General features: G+C 39.5%; 1 protein-coding gene across 1 annotated transcript in view; it reads right to left on the bottom strand.

Annotated features, from left to right (window-relative positions):
- Nucleotides 1–13,806: 13,806 nt before the first annotated feature.
- LOC126177078 (E3 SUMO-protein ligase NSE2-like) overlaps nt 13,807–26,772 on the bottom strand; it is a 65,608-nt gene continuing 52,642 nt past the window's right edge. Inside the window, exons 4-5 of the mRNA XM_049924316.1 lie at nt 24,605–24,760; nt 13,807–14,307 (exon numbers count right to left, since the gene is read on the bottom strand). Of these exons, the coding sequence (XP_049780273.1) occupies nt 14,193–14,307; nt 24,605–24,760 (271 nt within the window). The 3' untranslated portion in view covers nt 13,807–14,192. The remainder of the gene's footprint in view (nt 14,308–24,604; nt 24,761–26,772) is intronic.

Below are 26,772 nucleotides of genomic sequence, written 5' to 3'. Positions count from 1 at the left end.
TTGTCTCATGCAGTCATTAAAGGGTACACAAGTGGGCCTTCGGGTCTGAAAGCCCATGTTGAATGGTTCACACACTGACACTTGTTGATGGCCCAGTATTGAAATCTGCAACAATTTGTGGAAGAGTTCCACTTCTATCACTTTGAATGATTCTCTTCAGTCGTCGTTGGACCCGGTCTTTTTCCGGCTGCAGCGGTGTCGCAGATTTAATGTTTTACCAGATTCATGATATTCACGATACACTCATGAAATAGTCATATGGAAAAATCCCCACTGCATCGCTACCTCGGAGATGGTGTGTCCCATAGCTTGTGCGCTGACTATAACACCATGTTCAAACTCACTTAAATCTTGATAACCTGCCATTGCAGCAGTAACCGATCTAAAAACTGTACCAGGCACTTGTTGTAGGTGTTTCCAACTGCCGTGTCATATTATGCCTGTTTACATATTTCTGTATTTGAATTCGCATGCCTATACCAGTTTCTTTGGTGCTTCAGTATGTTATGGACATCTTATTGCACAACTAATGAGAATGCAAAGAACACTAGGTAGACTAAAAATGGGCAAACCTATGTACTATGGTGTGCTGTTAGAAGTTATTAAAGAAAATCTTAGTTGGCATTTCAGAGATTCTATAAATTAGAGGAACCAAACGCAATGGATGGAACGTCTGCATTGGTATCTTACACTTCTTAATGGGTGCCCAAGGCTAGCAGGGAATATATTCAATGACTGTTTGTTTCAAAAGTGCGGAAGATAAGAAGAGCTCGCAATATTCTGATAAAAAAAGGTTGAATCTTACATTTGTTGAGGACTCTACTTCTCCTGTAGCCAACGACAGTGGCAACACTACATTGTATATGGAAACACTAGAATATTTAAAAGATAATGACAATAGTTTAGATTCTTTGAACAGATATGCAACTTCAAAATTTTTTTCCTTACATATAGTACTTGCGTACCAAGTTCGCTTCTCTTGAACTACTAATGTGTGTTTTTTTTATATAATGAGGCCACATAAGCTTAACGTGAAAGGTGATATATTTGAACAACTATGTGTGTAAAAATCAGTGACATGAATGGAATGTAAAATGTTCACTGACTAGAGGTATTTTATTTGAATAGAGGTATCTTGAAAATACGTATTTTGAATTTTGTATTTAAATACTTATATTTAAAACCATTTTGTACTTACATTTGAAATAGTAAAAAATATTCAGGTACTTGTATTTTGAATTTAAATACTTTTAATAAACTATTTTGGACATCTCTGTACACAGGTTTTTAACAAGGTCGGACAAGAACTTTTTCTATGAGTACTTAGAAGTCGCCATTCATCTTCCAAAATATTAAAAACACTCCATACTCCCAGGTCTTGGTCCCCTCGCCCCCCCCTCCCCCCAAATACACAAACCATTGTATGGGTGAGATTTGTCAACTTCAACCAAAAGAATCCCTCCTTCCAACTATTGGCTTTGGCCAATTTGCCAATTGTTGTTGTTGTTGTGGTCTTCAGTCCTGAGACTGGTTTGATGCAGCTCTCCATGCTACTCTATCCTGTGCAAACTTCTTCATCTCCCAGTACCTACTGCAACCTACATCCTTCTGAATCTGCTTAGTGTATTGATCTCTTGGTCTCCCTCTACGATTTTTACCCTCCACGCTGCCCTCCAATGCTAAATTTGTGATCCCTCGATGCCTCAGAACATGTCCTACCAACCGATCCCTTCTTCTAGTCAAGTTGTGCCACAAACTTCTCTTCTCCCCAATCCTATTCAATACCTCCTCATTAGTTACGTGATCTACCCACCTTATCTTCAGCATTCTTCTGTAGCACCACATTTCGAAAGCTTCTATTCTCTTCTTGTCCAAACTAGTTATCGTCCATGTCTCACTTCCATACGTGGCTACACTCCATACAAATACTTTCAGAAACGACTTCCTGACACCTAAATCTATATTCGATGTTAACAAATTTCTCTTCTTCAGAAACGCTTTCCTTGCCATTGCCAGTCTACATTTTATATCCTCTCTACTTCGACCATCATCGGTTATTTTACTCCCTAAATAGCAAAACTCCTTTACTACTTTAAGTGTCTCATTTCCTAATCTAATTCCCTCAGCATCACCCGACTTAATTTGACTACATTCCATTATCCTCGTTTTGCTTTTGTTGATGTTCATCTTATATCCTCCTTTCAAGACACTGTCCATTCCGTTCAACTGCTCTTCCAAGTCCTTTGCTGTCTCTGACAGAATTACAATGTCATCGGCGAACCTCAAAGTTTTTACTTCTTCTCCATGAATTTTAATACCTACTCCGAATTTTTCTTTTGTTTCCTTTACTGCTTGCTCAATATACAGATTGAATAACATCGGGGAGAGGCTACAACCCTGTCTCACTCCTTTCCCAACCACTGCTTCCCTTTCATGCCCCTCGACTCTTATAACTGCCATCTGGTTTCTGTACAAATTGTAAATAGCCTTTCGCTCCCTGTATTTTACCCCTGCCACCTTCAGAATTTGAAAGAGAGCATTCCAGTCAACATTGTCAAAAGCTTTCTCTAAGTCTACAAATGCTAGAAACGTAGGTTTGCCTTTTCTTAATCTTTCTTCCAAGATAAGTCGTAAGTTCAGTATTGCCTCACGTGTTCCAACATTTCTACGGAATCCAAACTGATCTTCCCCGAGGTCGGCTTCTACCAGTTTTTCCATTCGTCTGTAAAGAATTCGCGTTAGTATTTTGCAGCTGTGACTTATTAAACTGATAGTTCGGTAACTTTCACATCTGTCAACACCTGCTTTCTTTGGGATTGGAATTATTATATTCTTCTTAAAGTCTGAGGGTATTTCGCCTGTCTCATACATCGTGCTCACCAGATGGTAGAGTTTTGTCATGACTGGCTCTCCTGAGGCCATCAGTAGTTCTAATGGAATGTTGTCTACTCCCGGGGCCTTGTTTTGACTCAGGTCTTTCAGTGCTCTGTCAAACTCTTCACACAGTATCTTATCTCCCATTTCATCTTCATCTACATCCGCTTCCATTTCCATAATATTGTCCTCAAGTACATCGCCCTTGTATAAACCCTCTATATACTCCTTCCACCTTTCTGCTTTCCCTTCTTTGCTTAGAACTGGGTTGCCATCTGAGCTCTTGATATTCATACAAATGGTTCTCTTCTCTCCAAAGGTCTCTTTAATTTTCCTGTAGGCAGTATCTATCTTACCCCTAGTGAGACAAGCCTCTACATCCTTACATTTGTCCTCTAGCCATCCCTGCTTAGCCATTTTGCACTTCCTGTCGATCTCATTTTTGAGACGTTTAGATTCCTTTTTGCCTGCTTCATTTACTGCATTTTTATATTTTCTCCTTTCATCAATTAAATTCAATATTTCTTCTGTTACCCAAGGATTTCTATTAGCCCGCGTCTTTTTACCTACTTGATCGTCTGCTGCCTTCACCACTTCATCCCTCAGAGCTACCCATTCTTCTTCTACTGTATTTCTTTCCCCCATTCCTGTCAATTGTTCCCTAATGCTCTCCCTGAAACTCGCTACAACCTCTGGTTCTTTCAGTTTATCCAGGTCCCATCTCCTTAAATTCCCACCTTTTTGCAGTTTCTTCAATTTCAATCTGCAGTTCACAACCAATAGATTGTGGTCAGAATCCACATCTGCCCCAGGAAATGTCTTACAATTTAAAACCTGGTTCCTAAATCTCTGTCTTACCATTATATAATCTATCTGAAACCTGTCAGTATCTCCAGGCTTCTTCCATGTATACAGCAATTTGCCAATATGCCACTATATATGATTAATTCAATTATTTTTATGGTATGACTTAAAAGTAGATACAGCGATATTGGTCTTTGGTTTTAAACACATTTGGAAAAAATGTATAGAATCTCAAGAAAATTATACTGTAAAAAGGAATTATTTACATCATATAATAGGCTTTAAGCAATTTCTGTCCTTTACAAGACACAAATGGACATTAGAAAGTGTGCAGAACACCCTCTCCCTCACACTTTTACATCCACGCATTCTGCAACTGTGAGTTTTATCATCATTTAGGATCTCTGACATATGCATTGCTCCCGCTGTCCTCTTCAACATGCTTGGATGTGGTGTTGGAATTTTCTTCCTTTTGCTTGGAGGGTTGTCCACTGTTTCTTCATCTTCTTCTGCTGATTCTTCCCTTTTCCTGAATGCAGCAACCATTCTGATATCTCAGTCTTGAATTTGAGATAATCCATAATATTTTTGCTCTTCAAATTCAGAGCTGCACAGTCCCTCTTGTATTCCACCCATGAAGCAGCACAGGCAAAGTCAAAAAAGTGCAGTATTGTACATTTTCATGTCTTTGCTGTTTGTCTGTATGCAGCAATGATATGGTCTAACAGATCCACACTGACAATTTTCTCATTGTAATTTCTAACAATAAGAGGTCTATCGACGTAAATGTACTTTCTGTCTTGCTTTGACCAATACTTGCACTGTGTCACAGGTAGTTTTCCTTCTACAGAAGATACAAGGAGTACTGGTTTATTATCAAACCATTTCACAATACTGATCTGTCCATCTCTGCACACTGACTGAACAATGGAACTACGACCTCTCTTCCTAATTTCTGCATCTGATACCATTTTGCTTTCACTTGGAATTCTGTTACTTTGTATTGTGCCAGATGCCTGACATTATCGCTCTGAATGAAGGCAGTCTAGCAACTGGATTGACGTAAAAAAACAGTCCATGTAAGCTGGAGGTAATGTTGCAGACAGCCTCATTACCACTTTGCCACCAATATTTAATGCATCATATTCTTCCAGGATAGTGTCACCTTTCCCTTCATACAAAAAAAATAAATAAATAAAAAAAATAAAAAAAATAATCTAAAGACAAACCACCAGGTGATGTGCAAACGAAGTTTTTTAGACCACATGGGTTTGGTTTGCCACAGATGTATTGCCTCATACAGTTTGACCCCAGAAGGGCACCATCTGTTCATCAACAGACACTTTTTGTGTCCTGGTATTGTTCAAACAACCTGCTCACACAGTATCCAATAAGGCACGTATCTTCCAGAACTTGTCACTAGAGCGAACACTATCTGGAACGTCACTGTCAATTACAGCTTTCAAGTTGCTTCTGAACGAGAAGAAATGCTTTCTTGACATTTTTTCTACTATGCCCTAAACTCTGGTACCCACAGAGCAATACATAACCCTGGGATAACCAGGATAAAACATCTTCATACTTATTCAAAAAAAAAATTTTATTTCTTCTGCTGAAGTGTTCAGAGATTTTGCAGAGCGAATAAATGACATGTGGTTGCTACATTTGGCCATAAGCTCAAACATCTCTGGTGGAACATACTTCAGAAAATATTCTTGAGGTTGAATGTCTTTGCCTTTCCAAATGCCTACTTCAAATGCTGGGGCAGGAGACAATGGCTCGAATACATCTGTATGGCACCTTGGAGGCACACTTCTTTGTTGTGCTAGGATGTCTTCTCTGTCAGCCTCACTTGACACTTCAGACGAAGACAAATCTCCCACAGTATCAGCTACTGGTGCTACAAAAATCATATCATCTTCTTCATCACTTGACAATTCTTCGAGTTCTGACAAATTTCCATCCAATTTGAATGGCTTCTCCAATTCTTGAATAATCTTCGCTTCTGACACTAAATCAAGAATATTTATTTATGTTAGTATCTACTAAAACTCTACTTTTACTATTATTATTATTTTATGCTATTACTTCACCTTTTAACATTCAACACTGATAGTAACATTACAGCTGACAGAAAACACCCAGAAAATAATTCTGAACATTGTGATCATTTTACAAGATGAAAGCCCAGTGTGTCATATTCGACACACATACAAAAATTACTATGTAAATCAGCCTGAACTATAGCACGGATGGTATAAAACATATATATTATTTCAACAATCTATTAACAGTAATATAACATTAGTATCAGACCTATCAGAAATGTTTACAACACTAAAAACAAATTCTTACAACACCTTGGCGGATTTTTTTTTTTTTTTTTTTGTACTTTCAGTGCAGAGCCTCAGTAAACAATGGTTGCCTACCACCCCTGTTGTGAGAGCACATTGAAAAGAGCCACAGTAGTTGCTGACGCCTAGTGGAAGATGCGAGAAATACTCGGAGCTCATATCCTTGACAATACATAGGTTTTGAATGCAGTAAAATATAGTGGATTTTGTGTGTCATATGAAACACACGGCACCCAAAGAAGTTATCATCAAAAGAATGACCATATGAGGTATCAAATAAAATTTGTTACTGGAACGAGGACTTACTAATAGGTAGGATACAATGTTATCTCAGATGGAGAATCATCGACAGAAGTAAATAAACAGTAATGAGGGTCGTAGACTTCGTTTCATTGGTAGGATACCGACAAGGAGAAGTTTGTGCTCAACTTTTTGAAACCAGCTATAAGGTGATATAGTTTAAGGTCCCAAGTATCACAATTTGCAGCCATTCATTCTGGTGGGCTCTCATTTGCAAGTAATCGCCAAAAAAAAATTTGGAATTTCATTTGACACTCAACAGCTATAAAAAGTATTGTAGTGTAGATTATATTGCAAAGTGTAACAGCTAGGTTTAGGGCCTCACATGCAGAAGCTTGCAGAAGCCTCCTGCCTCACTCAGCAGAATTGTGGGAACCACTGACTGTGGCACTTAGTCCTAAGATGAAAGGCAACTCCCCAGCGCAGTGGACTGAAGCTGTGTGTTCCACATTTGAGGCCACAAAACAGAGCATAGCAGAAGCTTTAATTTTTTTTAAATCTTTATCAAAATGACTTTTATCATTATTCTTATTCAATTAATTGGTTTAAATATAATTTTTAAAAATTTCTATTAATCACATTTTGCTCACCTTATGAACTCTCTCATTTGTTCTCATTTTTCTTTAATTAATTCTTTTCCCCCCTCAGAATTTTTATGAATGTGAAGTTTATTATATTTATTTATCTACAATAATCTTCAAACATTTGAAAATGCTGACTTATCAGTTAAAAAACAACAGATGGTATTGACTGTGCAATGGAGTCGAAAGTGTATTTTTTGTTACAAGATGTGCATTTAGATGGTAATCTTCATATAAACATTTAAAACATAAATTCCTATTGCACTGTGGACAAACACACGAGTCCGAAGTGGGTCACCCGTGTTGGATGTCATGCGGGTGGCTGCTGCAGCAGTAATGGTTGTGGCTGGGCGTCTTGGTCAGGAAAGTGCTGATGTTTCTGTTGGGTACTGGACGGTGATGCCTCTTGAAAAATCTACAGGGGTTTGACTCTGTTTAGAGAAATGCTTGTCGACTTGCCGTTCACCAATCTGCCCTTTGTGCGCCATACTTTGCAGGGTATGTGTCAGTGTATGGAGGTTGTAAGAGTGGTTTTACGCCACCAGTATGGAGCATGATGTGTGTGCAATGATCCAGGTCCTGATGCACGTAACAAAACGGTATGCCATGACGTAAAGCCTGTAATGAGGCATCCTCCTCTAGCATTACTTTTCCTTAACTGTAGTTAATTTTGGACAGGTCAGTATTATCTCAGATGTTTTTCTGAAAACTTTCGTATAATTTTATACACAATATGTCATATTTCAAGCTAAAATTTATGACAAGAAATTACCTTATTTTCGATGTTACAATCAATAAGTACTAGCTCTGAATGTACAGTTAATTATCTTTTAAACATTTGAAATTGCAAACTATGTGGCACACTTAAAATTTCTATTATTAATTATACAATCTAGTACTGTTTACAACATTTATTTCTGGATTCATTGATGAAATAATAATTGAAATTAATTTGTCACGAAAAATTGTAAACTCTTTGGAATATGGTTATTACTGCAGAGGGAGTAGTAGTAGTAAGTATGCCTCTGATGTGATTGGATGTATTTTTATATTTTAGACGAACAATGTAATTTTGGCTTTGTTAATGTGAAAATTCAAAAGACTGTAATATACTAAAATGTGACAAAATATATTAATGTAACAACAAAAATTTTGCAACAACAATCTTCAAATTTATTTAGATCAATTCAATCATGAGGAACTAAAATGTGAGATCTTCATCTTCAAGACTCAGACCCCTAGACACGAAGAACTGGATCCGACTCTACACGAAAAGCTAAGTAAACTAGAAAGTTGATTGTAATCTTCACTCCTCTCAAATTTTTTGTAAAAGACTGCTTATTATGGACAATAACTGGAGTTAGGAAGGAGGGGGGAGATTACAAGCCCTTGGAAGATGGAGCTGTGCAACATGGTTCCACAGGTGATTTAAGAAATATGAGTGGTCTTGGGAGGAAGTTTGCAGTGTATTTGTGTCAATAAATTTTCCAGGCGGACACATTGTCTCTCTGTAGACCAACTCTGTGATTGAAGAATTGATGTCAGGTTTATAAGTTTTTCATAGGCCAAGTAGAACCAGTGGAAGATCCAAAGTCCATGTGTTTTTATGGCACACGAGCGCCGCCTTCAAAGAACGATGCCAGTATTCATTCAACCATGCCAATGCTAGAGTGATGGTAACTGGTGGTCTTGTGGTGGACATACCCGCAAAACTTGGCAAGCTGTATGAACAGGTCTGACTCAAGCTGCCATCCACAATTGGTGGTGGCAAGCTGTGGGCACCCAAACCTCACTAGCCAAGCTGACGCAAAGGTAGAGGCTGTTTCAGTGATAATATTATCAACTGGCACTGCCTCTGATCTCCAGGTAAAACAATTGATCATAGTGAAAAGGTAACATTGCCCATTAAATGGAGGAAGTGGTCGTACAGCATCCAGATGTATAAGGTCGAAATGTACAGTTATACATGGAAAGTCACCGATCGAGGCATGTACATGGTGTCGCTTTACACCTTTGGCATTGCAAACATGTCCTTGTCCATTCTCGACAGTCCTTTTCCATTCCCAAACAAAATGTTGGGAGATGAGTCAAAAAGTGGGATGTACTCCTGGATCGCACAAGTTATCCAATTTCTTTGAGATGATGACAATTTTTGAGAAAAGTATGCCAATGGTTGCCATGAACCATCTGACCATTGCTGTAGCGCTGCACCTATATCTGTCTGTCTTGCATCCACCACTAATGCAAGAGGTGCTTTGAGCTTAGGATGAGCTAGAAGTGCTGCACCAGCTATGCTCTGTTTTGTGGCCTCAAATGTTGAACACACAGCTTCAGTCCACTGCGCTGGGGAGTTGCCTTTCATCTTAGGACTAAGTGCCACAGTCAATGGTTCCCACAATTCTGCTGAGTGAGGCAGGAGGCGATGATAAAAATTTAGCATACCAGGAATCGATGCATTTCCTTGACTGTGAGTGGCCTAGGTAACTGCAAAATTACGTCAACCTTCTTCGTCAGAGAGAGAGAGCTTGAAGCTGAGATTCTATGTATCAAGAGTTATTTCATATTGTCCGAAAACACTCTTCGCGATGTTTAACATGACTCCATGATGCTCCAAACACTTGAACACCTCCTGTAGCTGGTGTCAGTGTTGTTCCTCAGTCTCCGAGAACACAAGCAGGTCATACAACCATGCAAAACAGAATGGGAGGTCTTGAAAAAACAGTCAATGAATCTCCGACACGTCTGCACTACGTTTTGTAATCCGAAGGTCTTACACATACTCTCAAACAGGACAAATGGTGTCATAATTTTGGTCTTTGGAATGTCCTTTTTAGTCACAGGTATCTGAGTATAGGCTATAGTACAGTCTAAGACGGTGAATATCTTCGCACCATGTAATGCGTAGTTTTAGTCTCTTAGTCAACAGAACAGAGTACTGGTCCAGCACTGTTCTTGTGTTCAGTGCTTCATAATCTCCATATGGGTGCCAGGCCTACTTTCTTTTGCACTAGATGTAAGGCAGAGGACCATAGACTGTTCGATGGTCTAATAATGCCCTCTTCCAGCAGGGTGTCAAATTCAGCTTTCGCGATTGCAAAACTGTCTGGCGTTAAACGTCTAGGTCACTATGACGCTGGTGCTCCATCCATAGTCCTAATGTGATCCACTGTATTGTGTGGAATCTGTTTATGTGAACCGGGTGGTCTGGTCAAACTCAGAACTGCTTTAACAGCAAGGCATATTCACCCTCAGGTGCCTACAACAAGCTTTGCATTGTGGATGGTTGTGTAATGAAAACCAGTAACAGTTAGACCAGTAATGCTGTCCACCAATCGGATGTTTGCCACATCCGGAAAGAGGGTTGTAATGTGCCAGGAGACTGCACCGAAGATCGCTTCTGTGACGACTGCAACAGTGACATTCTTTGTGAACCAACAACACAGATCTAAGTTCAGCTCCATTCACTGGGTTCCGCAGGTCACAATGGTTGTATTATTGGCAGTTGGTGGCCTACAGTGGTGCAACAAATACCCTGGCAAGATATCGATGTCTGAAACAGTGTTTATGAGAAATTTCAGGCCAGAACCTCTGTCACTGATGAACAGGTGACCAGATGGTGACAGGCGCCTACGATCAACTGCTGCCAGCATTTGGATGCAAGCACAGTGACGTACATTTTCACACATACTCACCAAATCTGCAGTCGTTCCAACACACAGGCTGCTCACCTTTTGAAGACGCAGCATTGCTCGAAGACTAGCTCCTCAAATGTCTGCAGTAATGCCCTCTGCCTCTGTTGTTTCTGGCACTGCCTTGCAATGACAGTGTGCCAACCTGTGTGTATAACATGCCTATTTTTGATGCGGGTGAGTCGTAATCAGTGTGTGTGGTGTACCTGAAGCTGTTGTATTGCTGCTTTGTGCTGCAACCACACAATTTTGGGCAGGTGTGATAGCTTCCTGTATATGGTCTGCCAACTCTGCCACTGCATCCAATGACACATCAGTTTTTAATGCCACTATTGCCTTAATCTGCGGGGGTAATCTACTGCTCCACAGTGTACACAATACATTGTCTTGCATGACGGCAGTGCTTACTTTACTGCTTGTGACAGCTTACAATCACTGATGTTTTACTGTCAGTAACTGTCTGATCCACACTTCATCCAACACAGTTATTCTCTCTATCAATTAAGATTTGAGCTTTTCATATGAATTTTCATGCAGTGGTGCCATGATTACATCTTGTACCTCTCCAGCATAGCAGTAGTCAAGTTAGCTCACGACAAGGATGAATTTTGTGGAGTCAGCCATAATTGCTGCATACCTAAAATTGGTTTCAACTTAGCAAACCATAAGATTGGAATGATTTGCCAGAACGGAAGTAAATGGACCACTAGTCTAGACACTGTTAGAATGTCTGTATCTTGCATTATATTTAAATTCTGTAGCAGTTGCTCAACCTTCTTCTTTGGCCCAGAACACATTGGGTCACCAGTTGTTAGAATCAATGGAATTAGAACCGATCAACCTAATATTACTGACAAAATTGATGCCAAAGGATTTTGCTTAGTGGGAAACTGTTTATTCAATGAGAGCAAGAGGTACTGAATTGTAACCCAGAGTGACAGTGCAGAACATAAAACACTAAAAAATATTAAACATAAAACATAGGAATAAACATTGTGCATGGACAATGCACACACACATGTGAAAAATAAAAATTCTGCACCACTGGTGGCCAGGCGCATAACTCTTTGACACTGAGATTCCCTTATTTCACATGAAATACAGCACCTACAGAACTACCTTGACAGCTGCAGTTCAGCTGTTACACCACATGACACTACATGAACACACACAACAGGAATAGTTTGCTTCTCTGCACTACTGCTAACAGCTGTCATGTTGCATGTTATAGGATAATAAGCAAAATGAAAGTCGAGCAAAATGAGGAATAGAAATAATGAATGCAATAACATGGACAAAAATTTAGTATGATAAAAGAAATGCATTCAAAATTAATATATAAAATTAATTAAAATCACATGAACAGAGATTCCAAGTGGAAAAAGAATGACAGTAAGAAAAAATGAGAACAAAAGAAAAAACTGATATGACGACTAAAATGATGTGACAAAGGAATAGAAGTAAAAAATTCCTTCTAAACCATTTAACTTAATTGAAAATAATGATCAAAATCATTATGATAATGATTTTAAAATAAAAAAAAATAATTCATCTGGCAATATTCGAACTCACAAGCTCCTGCTTGTAAGGCCCTCATCCTATATATTATGCTATGCAACCAGTCTATACAGCACCACTTTTTTACAGCGATTAAATGCCATGAAAACTTCCAAATTATTTATTTGCTGATTACTCGCAAATGGGGGCCCACCAGTGTTAATGGCTGCAGGATGTGATACCTGGGATCTTAATCTATATCAGCATATAGCAGTGTACAATCGTGGTATCACGAGACAAGCAAGGAGCCATCACCACCAGCCATAGGGGGCCAAAAATTCTGAAGATGGTATTTACATATGCCGAAATGACTTCTTACTAAACGCTTGTATGTCACATCACTCGCAAATGGGGGCAAATACTGTTCAAGTGTGTGAAACCTAAACCAAATAGGATTAACAGGGGCCAATGGAGGTGTACAAAGAAGAGCAACATAAATGGGCACAGGTTGGTTTAACTCATGGGAAAGCATCACAGAAATGTTGAAAAACCTAAATCGCCAGACACTAGAAGGTAAATGCCAATTATCCTGCAAAAGTCAACTTACAAAGCTTCATGAACCAGTATTAAGTGAAAAATGTACAACTGTACTTCACCCCCTTACACGTCACTCTTGCAGGGTTCAGGAGGACAAGATTAAACAAATTGCAGTGCACACAGAGGGATTTAAGCAGTCTTATGCATATGTGAATGAAACAGGAAGAAAACCTAGCAGTAGTACAATGGGAAGTACCTTCTGCCATGCACTTAAAAGTGGTGTGATGAGTATGTATATAGAAGTAGATATGTACTGAACAGAATGCCATGATTCTACCTAGCAATAAGGAATAATTGAGCAAGCTAGTGTCTTGACATTCATAGCACAATATAATACACCTAAAAAATTTACTCTGCAGTTCCGTCTCATGCATCAGTTTCTCAAGAAAGAGACTTTAGGTATTTTCCTAGTATACTGGTCCAAAAAGAGCCAGAAATATTGAAGATTTCTCCTACAGATAGAGTCACATTCACAGTCTGCCAAATTCTCAGGTAATGCTACCTTCAAGGCCAAGCTCTCTGTAGGCAACACACCATGTAAAGCGTACCACATGGGTCGTACGTGTCACCAGACATGACACGAGTATCAGCCAATCAAGCAATGAACCACTTGGTTATGTAATAGTGTCCAATTAATGTCCCACAAAATCATTGATTAGCTGCTGTCTTGAACTTTTAACTTAATTATGCAAACGGGAATTTATTGCATTGTGTTGGTAACAGTAATTGCCTATTACTACAGTCTGCATGGAATCCTGACTGACAAGAATTTGTTCTTAATCCACACAACCTAGATCATGGTTGTCTTCTCAGCTGATACTGGTTTACTTTTACTGTGATTTTGACACTCTGCAAATAAAGCATAGCACCTGTACGACAGACAGAAAACTTATCTGCAGTGAGGATAAAATATGAAAATCTCTTCACTATTGCTAGTATCTTCATCTGTCAAAAAGTCTAGCTTTTGTAAAATCATGTGTTCAACCACCACCATTCTAGGAGACACTGCTCATTTTACAGTATAGCCCATGGCAAGACTGAATGAAATATTGAACAGGACTGAAAGAATGTAAATAGCTTGAAGGGACAAGGGTTGTAATGGATAGTAGACTTATTCAAACATTTTATGGAAACTCAAACGAACATAATGTTTACAACCTGGTGCATATTCACATCAGTTATTTTAAAACAATATGTCACACTGAACTCAATCTCACTATGTACACTGATCTGTAGTCACTTCTGATGACTATTTCATCTATTTTAATGAAAGTTTAATCTTTATTAATAAATATGCAACTGAAAAATAAACACCAGTACAAAAACAGATACTTATGAAAGTCACAAAGACTTAACAAATTTGTGATCAGCTGCATCCACTTTGGTGTACTGCACAGCCACTTGGAACTACTGATCACTATATTAGGCCTATGAAATAAGTAAATGTGGGCACAGAATTTACAGAAAACAGCCAGCATGGATAGTCCAGAAAAACATCATTTTTTTCCACCAGCCGACTTAATCTTGTTGATATGCTCCTCTAGCTCATGATCAGACTCCAAATCATCCATGGTGAATGTTGTTCTGATAGGGCACCCTACCACTGGACACCTATAAATGCACATATTTGTAATATTAGGCTGAGTCTATAATGTTATTACAAATTAAAAGTACTAATTTCTTAAGAATCAGAAAGTCATATTATTAAAAAGACACATTTTTTAAAGTATAAGTCATCATCATATTTATTATACTACCATACATGTTAATTCACTAATTCTTATGCCAAGAATGTTAACCTAACACTGAAAATTAAACACCCACAATAAAACAAACACCAGAGCTATTGCAATAATTCTGATGGACATGAACAAAAATAACCAATCGCAAACTGGCACCTGCTAGAACTCCTCAAAAAAGAAGATGCAGAAAATATTGTGAACAGGCAAATGTAATTTTTATGTAAGGCCACATAAGTTATAATGCACATGAGAGTGAATCAAAAAGCATTTCCAGGAAACAGACAGCCACTACTGTTCATTGTCGTATTACTGGGATATGAGCTGTTGTACTATAAACAGCAAATTGAGGTAGACCGAGACAGATTATGTCCCTGACCAAGAAGAATGAATTTTGTAGACCGCCGAGAAAATCCACATTGTTGTAGCATGTGATACATCTCATACTACCATATGGAGAGTACTTTATAAATAGTTCTTGTATTTATATAATCTTCAACTACTGCGGGCCTTTCACTGGCCAAAAACAAGCCATGGAATAATATTTCCCAATGGTTTATTGCACAAATTGCCACGGTAGTTTGTATCTTCAGTCTTGCTTACACAAAAGATGTCATTTTCTCAAACATTCTGTGTGGGTGAGCTAGTCGTCATGCTGCCAGATTGAAAAGATGTTGGGTAGCCCTACCAGTGTGTTGCAGAATGTTTTAATTCCGTATCAACATACTGAGCAGTGCAGCTACCACTTTTGAGGTGGAGAATATCAACTTCTACTGCAAGGAATGACATGTTTAACATCTGAAACGGCCACAGATGAAAGTAAGATTGTTTCATAAAATGCAACTTTCAGCATGTGCCAAAATAGCTCTGCCACGTAAAACAATCTAGTCTCAAGCAAGCTGCAACACATCTAAGAAGTGCATGGACAAAAGTTAAACTGCTGTGTTGATTAGCATTTGCAGAACAGGGGGTGTGGGTGCCCTTTTAAGGGATATGACAGTGGATATCATCAACCTATACTACGGCCATACTTATGTTGGGCTGTTTTGAAAAGAGAGAGGTCTGAAGGGAATTGGTGACTATTTTCAAGTGTCAGCTTGATGAGGCCATGTAAAAGGCAGTGACAGAGCAGTCCACACCTGACTTCACTGTAGGGCAGCGCTGATATCACTGTTAAGCCAAAGGAAATGGCAGAGTTTGCACTGACTTCAAGACCAGTAACAAACTTTCAATGACTACAAAGAACACAATATTTTCAATCACTGTGGGTATACACTAAAGCTGCAGTATTATTTAATTGGATAGAAAAAAAAATCTATTCACCAAGTGGTGGCAGAACACACACATACAAAACTGTTGTGATAGGCAAGCTTTCGGAGCCAGTGGCTCCTTCTTCAGATAGAAGGGTTGAAGGGGAAAGAAGAAGGGTGAAGGAAAAGGACTGAAGAGGTCTAGGAAAAGGGCTAGATTTTGTGAAAGTCACCCAGAACCGCAGGTCAGGGTAGTCTTACTGTACGGGATGAGAAGGAGAGACTCTTTCCGCTTAGTGGGTACATTTTTCATCTATACAATTAAATAATTTATCTAAAAACAAAGATGATGTGACTTACCAAATGAAAGTGCTGGCAGGTCGACAGACACAAAAACGAACACAAACATACACACAAAATTCAAGCTTTCGCAACAAACTGTTGCCTCATCAGGAAAGAGGGAAGGAGAGGGAAAGACGAAAGGATGTGGGTTTTAAGGGAGAGGGTAAGGAGTCATTCCAGTCCCGGGAGCGGAAAGACTTACCTTAGGGGGAAAAAAGGACGGGTATACACTCGCGCACACACACACACACACACACACACATATCCATCCACACATATACAGACACAAGCAGACATGTCTTTAAATATGTCTGCTTGTGTCTGTATATGTGTGGATGGATATGTGTGTGTGTGTGTGTGTGTGTGTGTGTGTGTGTGTGCGAGTGTATACCCGTCCTTTTTTCCCCCTAAGGTAAGTCTTTCCGCTCCCGGGACTGGAATGACTCCTTACCCTCTCCCTTAAAACCCACATCCTTTCGTCTTTCCCTCTCCTTCCCTCTTTCCTGATGAGGCAACAGTTTGTTGCGAAAGCTTGAATTTTGTGTGTATGTTTGTGTTCGTTTGTGTGTCTGTCGACCTGCCAGCACTTTCATTTGGTAAGTCACATCATCTTTGTTTTTAGATATATTTTTCCTTCGTGGAATGTTTCCTTCTATTATAACCATACAATTAAATAATTTTATCAATAATTGATTGGTTTTGTTGTTACCTGCAGTATGGTAGAATCACAGATGATCATTTCAACAATTTTATTCTATAAATGAATCAAAAGTGTATGTTCCATTCTATGTGCACAGATACTTATGTGTATTATCCAACTTCCATGACACAAAAGTACTAATATAACTGCAACCTAGTAAGAGTACATACTTGCCATTGTTTCTCTTCTCAGATAGTGTTTTGCATCAATGTGAGCTCAGACACAAAGACTACAAAAGAAACTGTGTATGATTTCGTTGAAAAGATCTTGGCACCTGGTTCACAAGTGGTGCTGAAAACATACATCAAATCTAATAAAAACAGCCAGCCAGAGATTTAAATTCCATCTTTCCCAAACAAACTGGGAGCTGATTCCATTAATCCTCACTAACATGTGATTTGGGGCTCTCTCCTAGTTATTATTAGTCAGGGCGTATACACGGACAAGGAAAAAAAATTCCCGGATTTCCCGGCTAAAAGAAATATAATTTCTCCTGGGTGAAAATACGCTTTTTTCTTGTTATGTGATGGTATACTTTCCCCCGGAGTCGTAAAACCAATCCTTTGAATGGTTAAGATTTTGTACACAGGCATATTGCCTCCCGCCACTTTAGGAAATGAACCCCAGAAAAAAAAAAAGGTTTTGGAAGGATCTTTGATTTGCAGCAACATGTACACTGCATATTTTCGTATTAGGAAAGTATATAGTCGAACCTCCAAACACAGAATGTTAAATTTCTGAAGCACTAAAATCGTGATCATGATGCGCTGTTGTAAGCCTAGTCATAGCTCATCTCACGTTATATCGCGAGCCGATGATAGCAGTACTGCTCCTGGGTGGTCACGTAAACAATTCAAAATCGATTCTGGAAATATGCTTCTGGTTGCCGGTTTTCCAGTCCCTCAATCGACTTTCGCTGCATGTAAACACAGCTGGTATTGAAACGTGCTTGGGCTGTCATGTTTCATCTTGTTTTTAAAAATTTCAGGTAGTATTGACAGAGTGGCTTTTTGTACAGTGAAGGATACGTAGAAATATTAGACTGAAGCTGTTTGCACCTCATCTAACTAGAGAGAAATAACGATTGTGCTGACTAAATCAAATTACATCTGCTGTTTTCCAGGCGCTGTAGTTAACTGGGCTAGCAAATCCGCTTCAGACCTTGACATGTAAACACAACATCGAAAAACTTTTTCAGAAATTCAGTTTCCATCTTTCGGAAAGATGTGTCGCATGTAAAAGTAGTGATTCAGAGCATAGGACACATGATGTAGTCAGCCTATAATAACATCACTGTTATGTAGCACGAACACACAAATAGGAAAATTAATGTACGAGGGTCACTCCAAAAGAAATGCACACTTTTTTTAAAATCCATCTTTTATTCTACATGTTTGAAAGTTTTACAGTGTGTAGATACATCCTTTAGGGACAATATTTTCATTTCACATAATTTCCATCCCTCGCAACTGCCTTACACCATCTTGGAGCTATGAGTACGGGGCATGAGACGTGCTTGGGTAGCTCAGTTGATAGAGCACTTGCCCCCGAAAGGTAAAGGTCCCAAATTCGAGTCTCGGTCCAGCACACAGTTTTAATCTGCCAGGAAGTTTCATATTAGCACACACTCCGCTGCAGAGTGAAAATCTCATTCTGGTATTAAAAACTTGTTTAGCTCACCTTTTTACCCATCCTCCAATGATGAAGCATATTTTTAAACAACAAATGTTGAAATCAGTGGGCACATCTACCACGGAAGTGGCACTCACAATGTTCTTGAGCACCTACAGCACCATTCTTGTTCAGACTGCTGCCTGGCAGAGGTCCTCCGTGAGCAACAGCCATGTACTCTCCTCACCTCCTGGTACCACCACAGCCCTCAGAACCTAGGATCCGACATGCTGGAAAATACTCCCCAGGCTCAGTGGTCCAGGCATGTTCCTATGGAGCAAAACTTTCATGGATGGATGCTGGCTATGATGGTGGCCACCCATGGGCGGCACCTTATGACAGTTGATGCTCCTCGGAGTTTGTAACATCAACACACCTATCAACTCCGCTCGTATCTACTGAGAGGAGTGCCAACCCTTGCAAACCCCTCAACCACATGGGAGGGGGGATCTTATGTCCCCTGCTCCAACAAGTTCAAAAGCCATCGGGATGCATGGGCCTGGGTGACAGCTGCTAGGCAGTGCTACCAATACTTGCAAATGCTGCTAACACTGCCTCAGCGCTATGCGTGGGCCATACCCCAATTGCCATCTGCTCGGTGCCCGCGGCCACACTGTAAAGCTAGCACTGCAGAGGTGCGAACCTCAGTCGTGTTTCTACTACACTCTCATATCACTCCTTGTAAAAATTAGTATCTGATTTCAGCCAGATTTCTGCCTTAATATTATGTGTGCATTGTTAATGTTTATAAGTGAGACTAGTTCTGGGACATTTCCTGCAGTTAACTAATACTATATAAACATTTTCTTTCTCTGATCTACTATGATGAATGCTACCCTGTCTGTAATCAGGAAGTATCTTATCAGGCTTGTGGGGAGATGTCTGTATTCTAAAAAACACACACATGAACACCACATGTACTCCGCGACCCTAGTAAATACTTCCTGTGTGTGGGAGGAGTCCTACATTTCTCAACCCCCCAATAGCGGAGATCAAGAAATCTGTGTCCAAGATCATCACAGAATCATCTGAGCTTCCAGTTTAATGCTTCCACTCAGCTCCAAATTAGAGGACTGTGATTGATTCTGGGAACAATGTTTCAAGATACTAGTTCTGGTTCCACCCAGTGAACACAGCTAGCAGTCTTCACCAAATCAGCCAGATGCCTACAGGAGGTGAGAGTGGTATCTGTAACCAGGTAGCAGGCATCATCCGTGCCAACACGAGCTATGATTTTCAGCTGGATGCAGCTAGTGTACTCAATCGCTGCCGAAAGAGCCCCCTCCACATCTCAGATGAGATGCCCCTGATAAGCAAATGGAGTGGACACTGGCCTTCTTTCCTGACCTACCCGCCATTTCCCTGTGGGGTTGCATAACTCGCCTAATTTTGGAGGTCCTAATGTCAAGTAATCATATCCTCTGTGTTCAGCTGGCCTTCTCAGACGATCAGCTACAGCCCCGAAAGGCGAGTCTGGCTCACGCGAACTATCAGCAGTATGTAATACCTCAATCCTGTTTTTGAGGAGTAAGGGGGAGCCATGTGGTTGATACCCACCTTTGCCTACTACCCAGAGATTCACAAACCCACCATTGTTCCCCAATCACAGTCAGGTAAGTGTCAATCGACCGAGTACTGATGGGCTAAAAATGTAACAAAAAACTTAAAAGTAAGTTAGTAAACACTAGACGACATAGAAAAATACATAGGTACAATTCACTTCTTTGCATTACATGAAAACAAACTAAACTGAATTACTGTGTATAAAAAGAAACTGCTACAGCTCCAGATGTATCCACTAGGCTTTGTAACAGGTGCCATGCATATACAGTAATATACAGTGCAATTCTTAGTTAGTTATTAACATTTAAACCCCAGAACCATTTAAAAATCTCAGAAGTAATGTAGATGATGATGATGAAACAATTAACTTAATGAAAGACACATGGGGCCGTAAATGTTGGGAAATACTCCAATAGTGGATGACGAATACTGAACATGTGACATCACCAGATGACATCCTTTCCCCATGTGCAGCAGTTGGACTTGTTGATCCTATCGTGCCAGTAGGGGAAGCAATGCACATTGCTCTGTTGGGGTGTAGTGCTCATGGTAGTGGCCATACAAGACTATGATGAATCTGTTTACATTTGCAAAAGCAGAGTAGCTAGCAGAGCGATGTGTAGCACTGTCCCTTACCAGCGAGAGTAGGATCGACAAGCCCAGCTGCTGCATGCGCGACGAGGTATGTCATCTGCTGATGTCACAGGTTCAACATTTGTCGTTCACTTTTGCAGTATCTCCCAACATTTGCGGCTCCATGTGTCTTATATTAAAATTACATGTCTCAGTGTCATCTACATCACTTAAGAGGTTTTTTTAAAAAATGTTAATAAGAATCATCCTGTAGATTACAACCCACAAATATGAAAAAGGGTGATGCCACAATGTAGAGTTTTGTGAAAGTAGAACAAAGAAAATATAGCAGATGCAGAAGATTGTCACCAGGAGAGAAAGACACTTGTCGAAGTCCATGTCCAGGTATGGTTTGATCAAGGAATGACAGAATAAAGTTCATCAAAATACGGCTTTGAAACTCATTTTGCAAAATACACATTCTCATCAAGAACAGTTGAGTTTTTCGGGTGCATCATACAGTGTGGGCAACTTCAACCTACTTCTGAAAAGATAAAAGCCTTTCAAAACTTTCCAGAACTAAAATTTACTACACCAATACGAAGTTTCATAGGGTACTTTAACAAGCTTATATTATATTACTCTACAATTACAAAACTAAGTGATTAACTGAGGGATAATCAGGAGTATAAATTTGAAGAAGTGCAGAAGCGAAACTTCAAGATCTACAAATATACCCCTTCCTCAGATCCTGTTTTAAAAACCTAGCATAAAAAATAGAAGACTGAATTAACACAAAGATGCAAGCAAAGAGAGCTTTGAAACTGTGTTATTACAAAAATCATCAGATGATTGCAAGTTACATCCAGTCTGTTACATGGGTAAAGAAATAACACCTCAAGAAGAAAACTGCAGTAGCTTCAACTGATGTTGGAAGAAGGTGTTCATGTACAGAGATGATGATCTTGAGGCAATAAAATGAACATGAACTGGATCAAAATTAAAGCTGAAGACCAAGAATCTTGGTCTCTACCAAGTTTGAAATTTAAAACTAATGATATGTATGACATTTACTGAGAGGGCGATATACATTAGGATCCCAGAACTATGAGAATGTGTACCAAATTTATGCAATTCTTGCCAAGTGACTATGCCTGCTCATCATCCAAGCCAGATGATTGTCAGGACAGTTGGATGCGGGCTTTGGAGGGTGGATTTGAATGTTTTTCTGTCGAAAAGAATAGTGAGACATCAGAGAAGCCAAATACTGCTGAGTAGTTTTTGTACGTGCTTGAAGAAGTTGTGTTCATGGTGAAGACACAAGCTGTATTGTTATATAACGGTATTACATATAAAATTCTGACACGTTTCCTGCATTAGCATTGAAGTAATGGAAAGTGGACCTGCAAGCCCAAAAACCACTACACAATGATGAAGAATTCCAAAGTTGACTAGTGTGCTGCGGGCATTCCATTGTGTGATGACTTACAAATAGTTGTTCTCCAAAGAAGAATTTTGTGGAGTGGACTGTAACAAAATAACTCAATACATATCAATCTTACCCAACAAACAATTGAAAATCCCATGCAGACTTTTAGACATCTGTGAGACTTTCTAGCCTTTTCAAGTAACTTACATTTCTCAACACTGTTAAAAGATTTTTCACGGGAATAAATGAAGATAGATGTGAACAGACGAAAGATAGAATGCAAGATAAATTGCTAAGTCACATCATGATGACTGTTGCCCCCAAAAAGGATTATAGTGATGCTCTAAGAGAAAAAAGAGTAAAAAAGTATACTGAAGTTCATGGTGGAAATTTCTTGTGAACTGTTTAAAACTGGTAACTATTGTACATTTATTGTCAACTGCTGTAAATATATTGCACAGATCTGAAAAAGTATTATGAACTGCTCTGAATTTGAAATATGTCAAACAATTAATAACAACATACAAACCTATGTGAGAAAATAAACTCATAATGACATTACACACCTGCAAATGCTTATCTATGCAATCATTAGAAATGCGACAATGGAAACTCCAGGTAGGAATATCAACAATGTAGGAAAGACAGAGTGATACTTACCGTAAAGAAGACACATTATGTTGCAGGAAGGCACAATTAAGGCAAGTTTTTGCTTCAATCAATGACTTTTATCATTTCCTATAATAATGATCTTTCTTTGAAGAGCTATTTTAAAAATTGAATGGACCAATGCAGTAAGAAACAAAAATGTGCTAGAAAGAATAAGGATGACCTACAGTCTATGGAAAAACATTACCAGAAGAAGGGCTAAGTTAGCTTCCAGAAACCGCAAACCTGAATTAGTAAATCGTAGAGAGGAAACAAGGAAGCATTACAAGAGCAGAAATTGATTAAAATAAGCAAATAGATTACCGTATTTACTCGAATCTAAGCCGCACTCGAATCTAAGCCGCACTCGAATCTAAGCCGCACCTGAAAAATGAGACTCGAAATAAAGGAAAAAAAAAAAAAAAAAATTCCCGAATCTAAGCCGCACCTGAAATTTGAGACTCGAAATTCAAGGGGAGAGAAAAGTTGGTCCATTGTAATATGAGACACAATTTAGGTCGAATGAATGACGATACAGCTACAGTAGTTTGGTTCGAGTCGTAAGCTTAGCAGTTAAGCTTTACCAGGTAGTCATTGCTATGCGTCAGGCTCTCCGTCCGTATTTATATGGGTACCCTTCCTTTTTCACGTGCTTCGTCTGGTTTGAATCGATTGCTTATTTTGCTTTGATCTGATAAGTACCTTTTTCTTTGTTATCGGTGTTTACGTCAGTCACTCTAAGCTGAAAATGCATTACTGTACAGTGTCATGCATTGTTTGTCGCATTCTGATAGTGCGTGTTTACGGCCTCTCGCCGCTCGCGGCATGGCTTGCTTTTGTGCACGCTACCGCCGCTTACAATTAAAAAAAAAAAGAGAGAAATCGTCTCATTAGCGAAACAATGGCAAGAGACTGCTATTTGTTGTTACTTACACTGCTGCCTTCTTTGATAATGATCAACAAGAACCAAATAATAGACTGCGTATGATACAACATATTCTGAACGAGAGTTAGGCGAAAATTTTTCTCAGTTTGAAAATCTTTGCGCCCGCTTCTTTAGTACATCAAATTCTGCACAGAAATTAGAGTCATCTTAGATTTAAAAATCTAGTCAGTTGCCGTGCTTCATTTCTGACTGTATCACTATTAGGCATAAGAATAATACGAATACAACCATGACACGATACGTATATTCTTCCGCGTTTGCTATTGTCTCACTCAAGTTTCGTAGTTTATTAGGCAGACAGGATTTAAATGAGATAGCAGCAAACACGAAAGAATACATGGCAAAATGTTTATATTCGTATTATTCTTATGGTGAAGAGAATACTGCATGTGATTCACATTTCATCAGGTTCCTATTAGCAACCATCTATTCTCACAGGTAGGAAAAAATTCAGAACGTAGAGTTGGCCATATTGACAAACATCCCAAACAGTCTTGCCAGTCGGATTTTAGTAGTACATTTAAATTGTGCTACATTCGAAGATGAACAATATGGAATTTGTATTTGCTTCATTGGATAATGTATGAAAATGCAGTGGTTGGAACTCGGGGCGGAGAAAAAAAAGCTCGTCTTTCACCTTTTTTTTTTTTTTTAATTTATTTACTGACGCAGAGGTTTTGGCACCCGTATTTACCTTTGTGCCTACAAGGCATGCCTGTGTAGCGCTACATATATTCGACGGTAGAAGTTAGTTGTGGCGGCACCTACCAACATTTTTCTGAACTTCCGCTTGCTTTGCACTCGATTCTAAGCCGCAGGCGGTTTTTTGGATTACAAAAACCGGAAAAAAAGTGCGGCTTAGATTCGAGTAAATACGGTATGCAGAATCTTGGGTGTAATCGGTATGCAGAGATGAAAAGATCACCACAGAATAGAAGAGATGGAGGATTGCACCCACCCATTTGGAAGTAGCAAAAATAATATTTCATCCACTTGTAGAATAAGTACGTCTAGTGACAATATAAATAAGCTGTGCAGCACACTTACTTGAGTTGTTTGGGTTTTTTCAACAAACTTTGGATGCTCTTCTTACTATATACATGATTACACAGACGGTTGCGAACTGGATTCTCAAGCACTGTCATTGTTATAGGATCTATGATGTTGATCTGTGCATCTGTCATGACTATATCATCCTTTTCACTCACTGTAAGGTAAAAAAGAAAGGGAATTTAACAGTGATAAGAATTCCTAACTGCAGTGTGATATACTATATCAATAATGAAATAGTTTGGTGATATCTTGTGGTAAGGAGAACCTACTAACTACAATTTACATAAAATTTCACATTTGACGTGTTCAGACCATCATCCAGAAAAAAAACACAGATGTGGTCAGCCTTTCTGAAAGTTCACTGCCGCATAATTTTACAGGTCATTACCTTAATGTTCATTCTGTGTGTGTTAAAATGCTTCAAACACAACAGTGACTCTTAGTAGACACTGTATTGCAAGTATAGATCACTGGATGGTGCGAGCACATTTCAGAGGTGCGTGTATTTTTTCTTTTTGTGGATCTTTGGAGTGCACTGTTTCTGCAGTGCATGTGTTTAGTTGCATTAGTTTGACCCTTCATGAAATTAATCAGAGTCATATCTTAATTTAGAGTATTTTGCCACTGATTTTTCAGAATACGATATTGTAGACGACTCTGGGGATGATGTGAACTATAAAGAAATTCCAGAGAGTTCATGCAAAGAATGTTTGGAATGAAGCACATGGCATGTTTTTTCAGATTTCAGTTAAAGGTACTTTCAGAATGTAATTCCAGCGTGGTTTTATTTTTAAATGAGGATTTTTGTGGTAGAATGATTTGATAAAGATGGACATCATGCCACATCAAGGGTAAGCAGTGGCATTATTCCCCTGGATATCATACCTGAAGAGTGCAGAAGACAAAAATGAGGACAGGATATGAAGAAAGTTGGAAACTGTCACTGATTCAGGACAATAAGGACAGTGTAAAAAAAAGATTTTTTTGTGAATTCTAACAAATGCTTTGGCAAAACAGGAAGAAACCAACTAATTTGCATGCCCACAGAGTGTAAGAAAGTTATAAAACATGAACTCCTTTTCTTCTTTCAGTGTGCTATCAAAATAGAAATGTGTGATCTGAGGTTTTCCCAGTGTACAGAAATCTTGAAAATTTCTCGGGTATTCAGCCGGGTAGCATCATCCAAAAGGCGCGATATTTCGGCAAGCCGACTTCTTGCCATCTTCAGGCATTCTTGGTGTCTGATTGAGCTCTGACGGATGCCGACTTTATATAATCTCCACCCCTCTCCCGCAGCCTCTGTCTGGACACTTCCGAGCAGTTCGCGGCTGGTGGTGGGGGAAGGGCGGCGCTGGGTGGTGGAGGAAGTGCGGCACGCCACGACAGGTTATAGGCCACTTGGTTATCCAGGCCTGCCAACCCAAAGTTTGGTACAGATTTATTGATGACATCTTCATGATCTGGACTCACAGAGAAGACAAACTCCAGAATTTCCTCTCCAACCTCAACTCCTTTGGTTCCATCAGATTCACCTGGTCCTACTCCAAATCCCATGCCACTTTCCTTGACGTTGACCTCCATCCGTCCAATGGCCAGCTTCACACGTTCGTCCACATCAAACCCACCAACAAGCAACAGTACCTCCATTATGACAGCTGCCACCCATTCCACATCAAACGGTCCCTTCCCTACAGCCTAGGTCTTCGTGGCAAACGAATCTGCTCCAGTCCGGAATCCCTGAACCATTACACCAACAATCTGAAAACAGCTTTCGCATCCCGCAACTACCCTCCTGACCTGGTACAGAAGCAAATAACCAGAGCCACTTCCTCATCCCCTCAAGCCCAGAACCTCCCACAGAAGAACCACAAAAGTGCCCAACTTGCGACAGGATACTTTCCGGGACTGGATCAGACTCTGAATAAGGCTCTCCAGCAGGGATACGACTTCCTCAAATCCTGCCCTGAAATGAGATCCATCCTTCATGAAATCCTCCCCACTCCACCAAGAGTGTCTTTCCGCCGTCAACCTAACCTTCGTAACCTCTTAGTTCATCCCTATGAAATCCCCAAACCACTTTCTCTACACTCTAGCTCCTACCCTTGTAATCGCCCACGGTGTAAAACCTGTCCCATGCACCCTCCCACCACCACCTACTCCAG

This window comes from Schistocerca cancellata, chromosome 3 (assembly GCF_023864275.1).
Source record: "Schistocerca cancellata isolate TAMUIC-IGC-003103 chromosome 3, iqSchCanc2.1, whole genome shotgun sequence".
NCBI lineage: Eukaryota > Metazoa > Arthropoda > Insecta > Orthoptera > Acrididae > Schistocerca > Schistocerca cancellata.
Note: the sequence above shows the minus strand (reverse complement) of the source record. Positions and strands in the feature narration are given on the sequence as shown.